This window comes from Esox lucius, chromosome 1 (genome assembly GCF_011004845.1).
Source record: "Esox lucius isolate fEsoLuc1 chromosome 1, fEsoLuc1.pri, whole genome shotgun sequence".
Taxonomy (NCBI): Eukaryota; Metazoa; Chordata; class Actinopteri; order Esociformes; family Esocidae; genus Esox; species Esox lucius.
In genome coordinates this window covers 2,009,406-2,023,568 of record NC_047569.1, presented here as the reverse complement: position 1 = coordinate 2,023,568, position 14,163 = coordinate 2,009,406, and the positions used below count along the sequence as shown (strand labels likewise).

General features: G+C 44.6%; 1 protein-coding gene across 5 annotated transcripts in view; it reads left to right on the top strand.

Moving 5' to 3' along the window:
- Nucleotides 1-14,163, top strand: part of col4a4 (collagen, type IV, alpha 4) — a 295,816-nt gene that overhangs the window by 260,388 nt on the left and 21,265 nt on the right. For all 5 annotated transcript variants that reach the window (XM_034292008.1, XM_034292010.1, XM_034292005.1 and 2 more), the window contains one exon: nt 7,542-7,697. In XM_034292008.1, the coding sequence (XP_034147899.1) occupies nt 7,542-7,697 (156 nt within the window). The remainder of the gene's footprint in view (nt 1-7,541; nt 7,698-14,163) is intronic.

The following is a 14,163-nucleotide window of genomic DNA, read 5'->3' as shown; positions in this document are numbered from 1 at the left end:
TGATAGCATTATGACCATCCTGTGTCACTTTATTTGAACTGACAAAATACAGTTTATGACAATACAAAATTATTTTAAAAACATAATGGACACAATAATTGGATTTAAATTATATTATATAAAGTATACAACATTTTAAAATAACTGGGTCCATTTTCACTCAATTAACTATTTCTATACTACTATGTGTCCAAAAGTACAACATATTAAGTATACTGCTTTTTAACTTCAGGGTGCCTGCTGAGTGTAAACTGTTGAAATTAGGTGTAACGAGGACGCGCACCACCCCTCCCGATGTGGTGTTCGGTGCACGTCATCGCCGGCCTTCTAGCCACGCCGCTCCTCCTCCCATGGCACTGTCATGTTTTGTTATCGCACGCACCTGGTGTCCATTCCCTCATTAGATCGCATATATAAGTTCCTGTGTTTCTGGGTGTCTTTGTGTGGTATTGTTATATGTCCTTTGACTGTACTGGAGTATACGGATGCACGCTTGTTTTGCGCTTGTGCGCTTTTGTTTTGCGTGTCTTTTCACTGTGTTCAATATAAGAAACGTTCATCGCCTCCCTGCATTTGGCTCACCTTTTTTCGACACACTCCACTACACCCACACCATGACATTAGGACAAAAGACCAGTGTTAAGAACTAATTTGCATGTGCAAAGTTTGAGGAGTTTCCAGAAATGTCAATGTATGGACACAGGCTGAAACAAGCCTTTTCATGCAGTGTTTTTTATGTAATCAGATAATGATTTTGCCATTTCATCCACTGCAATGTCATGGGCTGCATGGGCTATTTTTTTCTAATATAGTTTTTTCAATTAAAGATGTAATTTTCTTTACGTCACCTTGCTTGTACAAGATAATAATTATTACAATTACTACACACGTGTCAACATACTTTCCACTTAGCAAGGACTTCTAGATGAATAAAAAATATTTCTCACTATATGAACTTTTAAAACACATGTGACACTTACTACTAGTGACACTACTAATCTAGTAAGCAGTTTTCATTACAACAGGGAAGATTTCACACTATAAATAGTGTACTTGGATTAATATCACTCAGGTGCATGTACTATCTCAACATACAACCGGATCATTGGTTCTTTAAAGTGTGTAGATTCTGACTCACCAACCACTGCCATAGGATGAGGAAACCAACCCCCGGATGGGTGTGCACTGTCAGCAATCTGCTCCTTTTGGTCAACGTTGGATATTGATGAATTGGATCACAGAAACGAACCCATCCGAGACGTGGGTACCAACTGTTAGCTTCTGGCTCTTTTGCAGAATAATAATGGACCCAAGTCAGGGGGAGAAGTGTTCCTTGTTGTTTATTCGCAAAATATAGCACATCTTTCTTAGATGTTCAGCCTTCTTTCCATATCTCTCTATCTTCTCGGTCTTTCCAGATGTGTTTGTGCTTCTCCAAATGTCTTTGTCTTAAACAGCGCATTAATATTAGACCAAACTTTCAGCACATCCCCTCCACATCTGTCTGTCTACCAGTCAAATAAGTTTATTCTATATCCTAACCTTATAGGGCCTGGTATAGGGTCTCCTCTTGAGTTCTTGGCTCCACAAACACACCTACTGTGTTGTGTGGGGCCCCTCAATAATTGGTACCAGCTGTTTGCAATATGATACCTCATAGAGCACAAGGTAGTGAAGTACCACTCTGTGTTCTTTATCAAAAGTATAGAACAAAAATGTGACAGAATTTGGGAAATGGGTCCTCTCACAAAATTTGAATTATGCTTTTTTTTTTTACATTTTATAAAGGTCCAGATTCAGAGCTTTGTAATGGTATAAGTTAATATGCTCTACTTAGTTCTGAGAAAAAAGCCTTGAATGATTCACACTTGCCAAAGAGCTGGTTTGCCTTACTTGTTTACGTCCATTCAGCGTGCTTCACACCCTCTTAGGCCTTAACCCCTCCCAGTTATTTAAATATTAAAATTGGGACAATCTGGCCTAGTGCTAAACTGGTCTGGTTAGTCCCTAAGAAACACATACTATATGAAACCAAAGAAAATTTTATGAACGTTTTTTTCACATGCACTTGGTACATCAGGTAGAAACAGTACAGTGAAAGGTAAAGTGGCTTAGCAGCAGGATTCATAGTTGCAGCAAGTGCAGATAGTTGAGTGCATGTGGACAGCCACTGTGCTGTTTAGTAGTCATACTGTACTGATGGACTGGGTTGTCCATATCACTTTTTTTGTCTACTCTTAATAGCTGGTCATAGCCACACACACCTGGATGAATGACTGGTCAATCAGGAAGCTAATTACCTAAATAAGTGACTTGCACAGTTTTGTGAAGACAATGGAAACATAACAATAGCTCGGCATAATCACCCCTCCCCTGAAACACACCTAGCTATCTACATTGATGGTTCAACTAGAAAGCCAACATACAAGAAATGTTGCAGTATTATTTACTAAAGTGTAGCTAATCATCAGAAAAAGCTAGCTACTCAACGAACAAGCTAGACACCACGAAATGTTAGCTAACTGGTAAGTTAACGTTGTTATCTAGCTAGCTAACATTACACTGCATGCACAATTATTAGGCAAGTGAGTATTCTGATTGTATCATAATTTCTATGCACATTTTCCAACTCCAAACTGTATAAACTTCAATGCTCATTGGACTGAATCATATTCAGGTGATACGTATTGGTGTAATGGTGTGGTGAAAGTGAATGACCTTATATCAAGGTGTGCATGATTATTAGGCAGCTTCATGACCTCAGGTAAATAAGAGATTTAACTGACAATGAAAAGTATATTTTTTTAAATGCCTTTCAGATGGATGCAACACTCTAGAAATAGCTAACTACTGATGTGTGGCCACCAGACAATCAAATGTTTTTTTGCGAATAGTCAACTGGGGTGCAAATAAATGTATGGAGATGAAATGCAAAAGTCTTGAATAATTAAACGTGTAGCTACCAGGAACCCATTATCCTCCAGCACCACCATATTCCAGGACTGCAACCTACCTGGAATATCCAGAAGTAAAAGGTGTCAACTGCTCAGAGACATGGCCAAGGTCAAGGAGGCCGAAAGAAGGCCACCACTGAATAAGATTCACAAGTTGAAGCATATAGATTGGGCAAAGAAATACCTGAAGACAGATTTTTCAAAGGTTTTATGGACAGATGAAATAAGAGTGATTCTTGATGGACCAGATGGATGGGACCGTGGCTGGATCACTAATGGACACGGCACCACTTCGAGTCAGGCACCAGCAAGGTGGAGGAGGGGTACTGGTATGGGCTGCTGTCGTTAAGGATGAGGTATTTGGACCTTTTTGGGTTGAAGATGGACTGAAACTCAACTCCCATCAAATATGCCCCAATAATGACCTGGCCCCCTTCCTCACCTGATTTAAATCCTATTGAGAATTTTTGGGGCCTTTCTCCAACATGAGATTTACAGTCAGGGAAGACAATGCAACTTTTTGAACAGCATTAGGGAGACTGTGCTTCATCGTGAACAGATCAAGAAACAGACTCCATGGATGGCAGTTATTGAAAAGAAGGGTGTTTATATTGGTCACACAATATTTTTGAAAAGACACAAATTTCAATTAATTGTAATTTTGTGTTACTTAGTTGTTACACTTTCTTAAAACATTTTGAATAAACGAGTTGGGATTTTGTTTTTGTAATTTAGTTGCCTAATAATTGTGCACACTTATAAATTCTCCTGAGAAATATCAAAACTCACTTTTCCTTTGTTAAACATTCAGGTTTGAGATTCAATAATATTTTGGATTGACATAAAGCATTGTGATTGGGAAACAATAAAATAAATCTTGATAAATACGATGTGCCTAATAATTGTGCACCCATTGTAGACCTCTGAAGGTATCTGGCACCAAGACTTTATCAGCAGATCCTTTAAGTCCTTTACGTTGCCAGGTGGGGCCTCCATGGATATGACCTGTTTGTCCAGCACATCCCAGAGATGCTCGATTAGATTGAGATCTGGGGAATTTGGAGGCCAGGTCAATACCTTGAACTCGTTTTTGTGTTCCTCAAACCATTCCTGAACCATTTTTGCTTTCAGGTGGAGCACATTATCCTGCTGAAAGAAGCCAATGCCACCAGGGAACACTGTAACAGTAACGTCAGCAGCTATAGCTAGATAACCAGCAATACAAAGGACTTTGACAACTTTCTAAAAAGGAATTCTGTAGCTAGTTAGGAAACAGACTTACCCACATACATGTAGGAATGTTTCACGGCAGATGGAATAATCCTCTGATTACATACAAAGTCTTTTGTTGTTTGGTCTGTTGCCTTCCATTGTCTCTCTCATGGATGCAATGGTTGCCCTTTATTTGTAAAAGTAACCCATGGACAGTTGATGAGCCATTGTTTTCTTTTCGGACATCTCCGCATTTGCAATGAAATGCCTGTATTTTGTCAATTTCCTTCTCATACGCTGCAGGATATTCCACTGATTCCAGCACACGGTCAACATCTGTGACTACACTACAACTCTCATTCTCTGACACCGTTTTGAAAAGTATCCAAGTCTGGGGTTTCCTCATAGTTGTCCAATTCATCTTCCGAGTCTGAGTAGGGTAATGGCATCATTGTCCTCCAGAAATAATTCTCTCACAATTCAGGGAAGTGATTGAGAGCTCTAGCAATGCGATCGCCCTTGTCTATGTTTGAAATTCCCGTGATCGCAATGATACTGACCAAGTACTCGCTTTATAAGCTGGTGACTTGATAGACCAATGAGGACTCAGTATGTCAGCATGTCCAGCCCCTTCATTATCTCAGCCAATACAGGAAAAGTTGTGTATTTTCCGCTGGTTAAACAACCAGCTGGGTTTCGAGTTATACATTTTATTCGTATTTAACTTCGCATACTAGTTACTTATTTAGTCACATTCAAGTTCACAACTTCAAGAAGGCACAAAATGTCCCAGAACACGTTTTTCATCTTACAAACTTCTCTCCTGAAAAGTAGCGACTTAAGCCCAGTTTCCTGAATTCTGTCACAAATACACCTATATTATCAGGAAAAGACAAGCTTTCTCACAGTTTATTTTCATAATTTTTCCAAAATAATTACCATCACTGTAGCTTTCACTTTCAAAATGCTCCCTATGTACAGCGCAAAAGACAAAAATTAAGAGAGCACTTCTAATATTTCTTTAATCAGCATCTCTACATGTATGGCAGCCATTCCATTCCAGTGTCTGTTAAATTCCAACACAGGCACACCTCATTTTACTTAATGAGGTACTGATTAGGTGATTACCTGAATAAAATCTAATTTAACAAGGAAAAGTATAAAAACCACTGCTGTGGTCATCACTATAGTCTTGCAATATGATCAGCTAGATGGCAAAAACAGTGCAAGTAGTACCTCAAAGATAATTTGAATAAAAAATAACTATTCAGCCTGATAAAATAGTTGAAAAGAAAAGCTTCTAGTGAGGAAAAGAAGGATTAAATTCTGGCTTTACTGGCAGAGGGATACAGTAAGCGTCAGGTTGCTTCCATCCTGAAAATTTCTAAAACGGCGGTTCATAAGAAAAATGTCAAGCAACAGACATTGGGGACAACAAAGCTACAGACTGGCAGAGGGCGAAAACGACTGTCCACTGACCGAGATGACCGTTAACTCATTCGAATGTCACTCCAAAACCGTAAGATGACTTAAAGTGACCTACAAAAAGAATGGCAAACAGCAGCTGTGGTGAAGTGCACGGCGAGGACTATTCAAAAAATGCTCCTAGGGTCAGGGCTGAAGTCATGCAAAGCTAGAAAAAAGCCTTTCATCAATGAGACCCGAAGAAGAGCCAGGCTGAAATTTGCAAAAGACCAAAAGGATTGGACCCTAGAGGAATGTAGTAAGGTCATCTTATCAGACAAATAAAATTTTCGGCTTTGCCCAACACCTGGTCGTCTATTGGTTAGATGGAGACCTGGAAAGGCCTACAAGCCACAGTGTCTCGCACCCACTGTGAAATTTGGTGGAGGATCGGTGATGATCTGAGGATGCTTCAGCAAGGATGGAATTGGGCAGATTTGTCTTTGTGAAGGACATATGAATCAAGCCAATTACAAGGTTATGCTGGAAGAACACCTGCTTCCTTCTGCTCTGACAATGTTCCCCAACTCTGAGAATTGGTATTTCCAGAAGGACAATTCTCAATGCCACACAGCCAGGTTAATCAAGGTGTGGATGGAGGACCACCAGATCAAGACCCTGACATGGCCAGCCCAATCTCCAGACCTGAACCCCATTGAAAACCTCTGGAATTTGATCAAGAGGAAAATGGATGGTCACAAGCCATCAAACAAAGCTGAGCTACTTGACAAGCTACTTTTTGTGGCAGGAGTGGCATAAAGTCACCCAACAGCAATGTGACAGACTGGTGGAGAGCATGCCAAGACGCACGAAAGCTGTGATAAAAAATCAGGGTTATTCCACCAAATATTTATTGTTAAATGTATATGAATTTGTTTTCTTTGCATTATTTCAGGTCTGAAAACAATGCTTTTATTTTTTTGTTATTTTGGTTTTCTACAAATAAATACTCTAAATGACAATATTTTTATTTGGAATTTGGGAATAATGTTTTCAGTAGTTTATAGAATTAAACAAACATTTTCATTTTACTCAAACACATACCTATGAATTGTAAAACCAGAGAAACTGATAATTAAAATGAAAACAGTAAACTAACAGTAACTTTGACACGTACCATGTGCACCCTTTCACAGCAACGGTATTCCCTGATTGCATTGGCCTCTTTCGGCAGGTTAATGCACCGTGCCACAAAGCAAAAATGGTTCCGGTATGGTTTCAGGATCACAACGAGTTCAAGGTTTTGACTTGGCCTCCCAATTCCCCAGATCGCAATCCAATCGAGCATCTGTGGCATGTGCTTGACAAACAGGTCCGATCCATGGAGGCCCCACCTCACAACTTCTAACGTCTTGGTGTCAGATACCACAGCACACCTTCAGAGGTCTAGTGGTGTCCATGTCTTGACGGGTCAGGGCTGTTTTGGCAGCAAAAGGAGGACCTACACAATATTAGGCAGGTGGTCATAATGTTATGGCTGATCGGTGGACAAATTATTGGACAAATATAGAGGAAACATTTATTTAATATAATTTCCCATTACCTAGCCTATATTTACTTTATAGCAGCTGTCTTTATATGAACCCGTCTGCTCCTGCAACTTCTACAACAATGCATCTGCCTCATGAATAGGAATATATTACAAACAAGCAGTTAGATGTTAGTCTTGCCAACTCCTGTTTGATATACCAGTATTGTGTAAATTCAAAGACAGGTCTTATGTAATGTTTAAAATCAAATACAAATACTATCAGGGTGAGTACACTTCCATTTATACTTTAACATTAAAATTGGATGAATATTGTAAATGAACAGATTTCGGTTCCATTCAAACTGAAATTCATAAGTCATAGCCCTCAAATTAACCTAAAAGTTACACAAACCATACTTGTGTGTGTTATATTGTTTCAGGTCCACCAGGTGACTGTGGGTACCCTGGCCCTGCCCTGCCTATGTTTGGTGATGAGGGGGACAACGGGGTTCCAGGCTTTCCAGGCCTCAAAGGGGATAGAGGGGCTCCTGGTTTCCTGGGACTGCCCGGCATTGCAGGGTTGCTAGGGCCCAAAGGTAATGGGACATGGGTATGGGTTATTTTGATACGGCATTAAACAGAAGAAAGCAGATTGAGACAGGTAGTTAGTAATTTCCGTTATTGATGCAAGAAATTCAAAAATATTTTTTGTTGAAAAAATTCCATCACAGTTTTTTATATGAAGGACCAAGGTAAATTCATATTTTCACCCCAATAACACCCCAATAACAAGTCTTTTGGTAAGTATATCATAATTTTGAACACAGTATCTGAGTGATTTTTCCACTTTCTTCTTGGCAAATTTGCTCCAGGTTCAGATTGGCCAGACGATGATTGTGGATGCCAATTTACAAATAGGAGTGCTTTGATTTAGGCCAGAAAGCTCTTGTCAACTGACCTCGAAGTATTTCCCCACATCGCAGCTGGATCACACTTATTCTTTAGGATTGTTACTTTTTGCAGAGCACTTGATATGGTTGATCGGTGCACCATTACCTCACTCCTAGCCTCTAAACTCTAGTTGTTTCAAAGGAGCTAGAGTTTTGAGATAATGCCTTTTCATGGCAGCACCATGGGCGTTTGGTCGCTCCTATTAGTTTACTCAACTGCCAATCGGCAGGCACTGAAAATGTAAATATGCAAATTTCACCTCTCACTGCCCCCTGGCCCAGTAGTTATATCAGAGGCACACACCCCGCTAATATTTTTTCTGCACGCGAAAGTTTAGTTATGCAAGCTGTGGTGATGTTCAAAAAGCCAGGGATGGCTTTCCATTACAAACACTTGAGTGGATTCTTCTAACTCGTCACCTCGGCCAACTGCTGCCCTCCTGTTGGCGTGCATGTGTCCCAAGTTGGATGCTGCGGTCGACACGCACGCGCTCTGCTGTTCGTTTCTGGGACCAAAGCTCGCTCAGGATGGTGCTGTGGACGAGCCTGTGTGTACGAGCTGCACCGTGCTCCCTTTTCAGGAGGGGATGACATCGCTGTTTTGTTTTGCTGAGGCAGTCCCTCCCACTGATATCCTGTCTCTCCTCTCCGAGAAAGACTCCTTTGCTGAGGAGTTGGACTCAGAAGAGGAGGTGATCCAGCAGAGCATGGCTCCTATCGCCTCCGGGACTGTTCTCCCACATTCGGCTGAGCGGGCGCAGAGTTGTCCTGACTCCTCATCGTCAGGAGATGGGGAGTGGGTGCACCGCAAGGAGGAGAGATGCACTGACCCTCTGGCGGTGAAGGAGGTGTTCTTCCCCACTATCTTCTCTGCTGCCAGGTGCCTGCACATGCCTATGCCAATGCCTACGACGGAGGAGGGGGGGACATCTTTGAGGCTGCACACTGGACGTGTGTATGTAGCCGAGGTGCCCCTCCCTCTGGAAAAATTCGGAGGGGGGGTTGGGAGCCCTGTTCATGACATGAGGGACGGTCAAGTCTCCCATCACCTTCATTACGGTGGAGGCGAGGTTGAAGAAGTGGGGTAAGGGCATCCTGCCTCTGGAGGGCACCCTGGCTATGTTTCTCGCTCCGGGGCTTAACATGTGGATTGACAAGCACCTGACCCCCCCATCTTTCAAGGACAGAGTCTCTGCCAGCCACACGGAGAAGCAGTACTCACTCTCTGTGCAGTCGCAGGCAGCCTGCAACAATGTTGGGCTGCTAGCGGCAGTAATGGCGGGAATGATGGAGGGCCGCACCTCCCTGAATCCGGCGGAAATCTGTCACGTCACCAGGGCTACTGCCACCATTCTGAAACTGACGCAGGCCAACTCCCTGTCGGCAGGCCAGGTGATGGCGACATCTGTGGTTCAGGTCTGGCACCTGTGGTTGGCCCTCATCTCCCTGAAGGAGCCTGACAAGGTCCCCTTCCTGAATGCGCCTTTAGCGGAGGATGCACTATTTGGTGTGGCAATAACTGAGACATTAGTGCACCAAAAGATGGACTGGAAGGAGTGGCTCCGTTTGGGACCACTCCTACCTGTGCTGTCCTCAACTTCCACTCCTGCTGCTTCTATGGAAATGCCAGGTACCTGGCATTCCAGAGGTAGGGCGTGCCACCGTTCACAGCATCTGTGCTAGGTCGGCTGCATCAGAGTCGGCCCTGATTCCACCTGCCCGGCACGGGGAGAGAGAGCCTCAACCTCCACGTCTACTTTCTCCTCTGCGTCCTGCTGCCCGATGCCCTTTAGACGGGAAGAGCAATGTTGGGCGTTTCCCCACCCTGTGTGCGTTCGGTGAGTGAGCCTTCATTGCAGATGGCTGTGATGTTTCCTGGTAAGGTTAATGAGCTGTCCTCCTGCCCTCAGTCTCTGACTGTCTTTGACGCCTCCAGCTCCATTAGTCTTTGGTTCCTCCTCATGCTGTTGTCGTTGCAACTAGCGTATGCGGGAGCCCAGGCAGGGTCTCGGTTTGTGAGAGAAGTGTTTCCTCTCGCCCGCAGAGTGTGACAGGTTTGTTGTACTACTCCACGCAACCCGTTGAAGCCTCTGCCTCAATGGTTACGGACATAACCGATGGGGAGATGATCGGCTCCGCACAGGTTGCATGTGCGTTTTCCTCTGCCTTTCGGATTGGCCCCAACTTGGGTGGTTGGTACTGCAGATGTGTACGGTCAGTGGCTGGCCACAGCCCCTGAGCTGCTTGCTTGACCACTCTGTATCTGTATTACTAAGAATGGCGTCATCTGTCCGCACTGCAGGCCTGGTTAGACATAACACTGAGAAAGTTGCAGTTTCGCTGCATGCCTCCACTGTTCTCAGAAATAGTGGAGACAGTCAAGGCCACTGCCCTCCAGGGGGAGATTGCAGACCTCCTGGAAAAGGAGGTGGTGATGCTAGTCCCGTTGGACCAGAGGGAGAAGGGGCTTTACTCTCCTTACTTCCTTGTGCCCAAAAAGACAGGGGAAATAAGGCCGATCTTGGATCTGCGCATTTTGAAGAAATGCGTGTCATAAAGTCTGTTTCACATGCTCACGACGAAACGTCTCATGGAGTGTGTGAACCATTGCATATTTGCGTTAGCATCGATCTGAGGAGGCTTACTTTCATGTCCCGGTTCTGCCTTGCCACAGGAAGTTCCTGCGTTTTGCGTTCCAGGGCCAGTTGTACGAATACACAAAAATGCTGTTCTGTTACGCCCTGGCTCCCTGCACTTTTACAAAGTGTGTGGAAACAGCGTTGGGACCTCTGAGGTGTCAGTGGGTCAGAGTTTTGGCTTAGTTGGATGACCTACTAGTGTTGGCGCACTAAGTGGAACAGGCCTGTGTTTACACGTTCAGGTTGGTGACTCAACTCACTCGTTTGAGTTTTGCTGTGTATCTTAAGAAGAGTGCTCCTCAGGCGAGCCAGCTGGTGTTGTTTCGGGGTCTCCAGTTATCAACAGTGTCGATGAGGGCGCGCATTTCGGATGCACGGAGAGTTGTGACTCTGCGTGTCCTCGCACTTGTCTGGCCGTTACACACTGCGTCAGTGCTTTCTGTCATCTCGTTGCTGGGCTGAATGTTCTCGGCCCATGCATGGTTCCGTTGGGGCTCTTACGCATGAGGGGCTTACAGCGCTGGTTTGTATGTCTCTGACTGGACCCTGTGCGTCATCGCTGCTATATCAACAGGCTGCTATACAATCAGGCGTGTGCTGCTGCAATTTACTCCGACCTTACGGGGTCAGGGCAATTGGGTACGTCAAAAGACGGGGCAGAGTCAGGTCTTTATCTCTCCATCAATCAATCAATCAAATGTATTTATAAAGAAAATGCATTCATCATATCAACAACGATTTATAGTGGGGAAGGAGAACTGACCCAATCCCCCAGCACAATAGTACAGCAGCGTAAGACCTAGGAACTGAGAGACATCTGTTGGCAGTACAGATTTGGAAATGGGCTCAGGTGCACCTGAGGTAACTGAGAGCTCTCCACATTCCCTGGAAGCTCAATGTGGGCACAGACTTGATGTCTCGTGGGGATCCTCAAGATGATGAGTGGTATCTTAATCTAGACATTGTCGTTGAGATTTGCAGACAATTTATGAGAGCCAAGGTGGGTCTGTTCGCATCCCAAGAGGATACACACTTCTGTGGTTTTATCTCCATGCACAGGACAGGCCCCAATTGGGCTTGGACCCATTAGCACAGCAGCCGTGGCCGAGAGTGCTACTGTACGCATTCCTCCCTTTCCAGGGCATTCTTCATCTCATGTCTCGGGTACGGGGAGAATGTCACTCATTATGCCCCATTTTGCCCAGGGAGCCCTTTTGTTTGCAGAGGCAGCGCACATAGCAGTGGGGACATCATGGCCAATTGCTTACCATCATGGGGCATTGATGCAGGTTCGATTGGTGCGTTCCATGTGTTAGGCCACCTGTTATGGGCCTGGCTCCTGAGAGGGCCAGGTTACTACGGCAGGGATGGACCGAGGAAGTTGTCACAACCATTCAGGGTGTGAAGACTCTTTACGCACTGGTGCAATGGCATGGGGTAATGTCGGCAGTGTCCCGTCATTCCTGCTAACCCTATTTGATCAATGGAGATTGCACAGCACACTCAGGGTGTACGCGTGTGCGATCTCGGCATGTCACAAAGATTTCAATAGAGTGTGTCTTTAGTCATCCTTTGGTAAAATGTTTTTCACCATTGCCAGCCGTTGGTTTGGCAGACGTTGCCACATTGGAATTTTGCTTTGACTCTGGAGGCTTTGTTGAGGATGCTGGCTCTGAAAACGGCGCAGATGTTGGCTCTGACGTCCACTAAGCAGGTCAGTGAACTATGCACAGCCTGGCTGTCTCGCTATCAATGGCGGTGGCAGCAGAACTGTGTTGCTCCCCAACCCTGCTGTCCTGCCTAAGGTGATCAAATTGTCGTTGTGGGCATTCTTTCACATCATTTGTGTCCTGGGCGCACTTTGGCACAGTATGTGCAACACACAGCCGCAGTGCTGTGTCGAAGCAACGTCTGTCTCACTGGTTGTGTGAGGTGATTGATCTGGCATATGTGGCAGAGAGCGTCCCTGTGCCTAAGGGTCTCGGGGCGCACTCCATGTGGGGAGTGGCGGCCTTGGCCACTCTCTTTCGGGGCGTGGGTTTTGAGGACATCAGTGTGGCTGCGTCTTGGGGCACGCGATCGCTGTTTGTCCGGTTTTACCTGAGAGACATGGCTGCGGGTGCTTTGGTTCACTCTGTGCTCAGTGTGGCTGAGATGGAGTTTGAGCACTATCCGTTGAACGGTCTGAACAGCGTCTTAGGGCATGGTTCTCTGCAGTTCCCCCCAAGTTGCCTGTGTGGCTTTTTGGTTGGCCGTTCCCCTTTCGCACAACAGACTGGGGTTCAACTTCCAGTTGTGGCTGTGCGGCTATTTTCCTGCCTGGGCATCTTCCCTGCATGGTTTGATGCCCATTTTGACATGTGAGGGCGCTGGGATCATGCAGGTATGTTCCTTTAGGCGTGTGTTCCTCTGTGCTGCATGTGTGCTGCGGTGGCTGTGTGGTTAGAGCGTTTGCCTGGTGTGCACTGGGTCCCAGGTTTGGGCTGGCTCAGAGTGCTTTGATTCAGTTTTTACTGTTTGAGGAGGTGTCTGGTGGGTTGCTGCCGTGTATGTATTTGTTATGTGTCTGAGATTTCAGTATATGTACGTTTGTGCCAGCGGCTGAGCTGGATGGAATTGGATCTGTGGCATGGACTGTGTTCCTTGCTTGATCTGTCCTATTGGGCATATTTTGGGCTTGCTTGCTTTGCTCTAAACCAATAGGAGTGAAGCCCCTATGGGCAAAGCTTTCATAACTCCAATTCTATGAGTGGAGTGTCGCCCATAGGGTTAATGCCCTGACCGATCTCTGAATGCTTTTCTTGTGATGAAAGTTTATTCGGGAGGCTAAGCTGGGTGTGTGCCTCTCTGATATAGCTGCTGGGCCAGGTGGCAGCGAATGGAGAAATGTGCATATAAAAATTTTCACTGCCTGCCGATTGGCAGAGGGGTAAAACAATAGGAGCGAAGACCCTATGTGCGATGCTCTACTCATAAAACTGGAGTTACCAAAGTAACCATCGTTCTTGCTGTGTGGACTCTATAAGTTAGTTAGCAAATATACAGTGGGGAGAACAAGTATTTGATACACTGCCGATTTTGCAAGTTTTCCTACTTAATTTTTATCATAGGTACACTTCAACTGTGAGAGACGGAATTTAAAACAAAAATCAAACAAAAAATCACATTGTATTATGTTTAAATAATTAATTAATAATTTGCATTTTATTGCATGACATAAGTATTTGATCACCTACCAACCAGTAGGAATTCCTGCTCTCACAGACCTGTTACTTTTTCTTTAAGAAGCCCTCCTTTACTCCACTCATTACCTGTATTAACTGCACCTGTTTGAACTTGTTACCTGTATAAAAGACACCTGTCCACACACTCAATCAAACAGACTCCAACCTCTCCACAATGGCCAAAACCTGAGAGCTGTGTAAAGACATCAGGGATAAAATTGTAGACCTGCACGAGGCTGGGATGGGCTA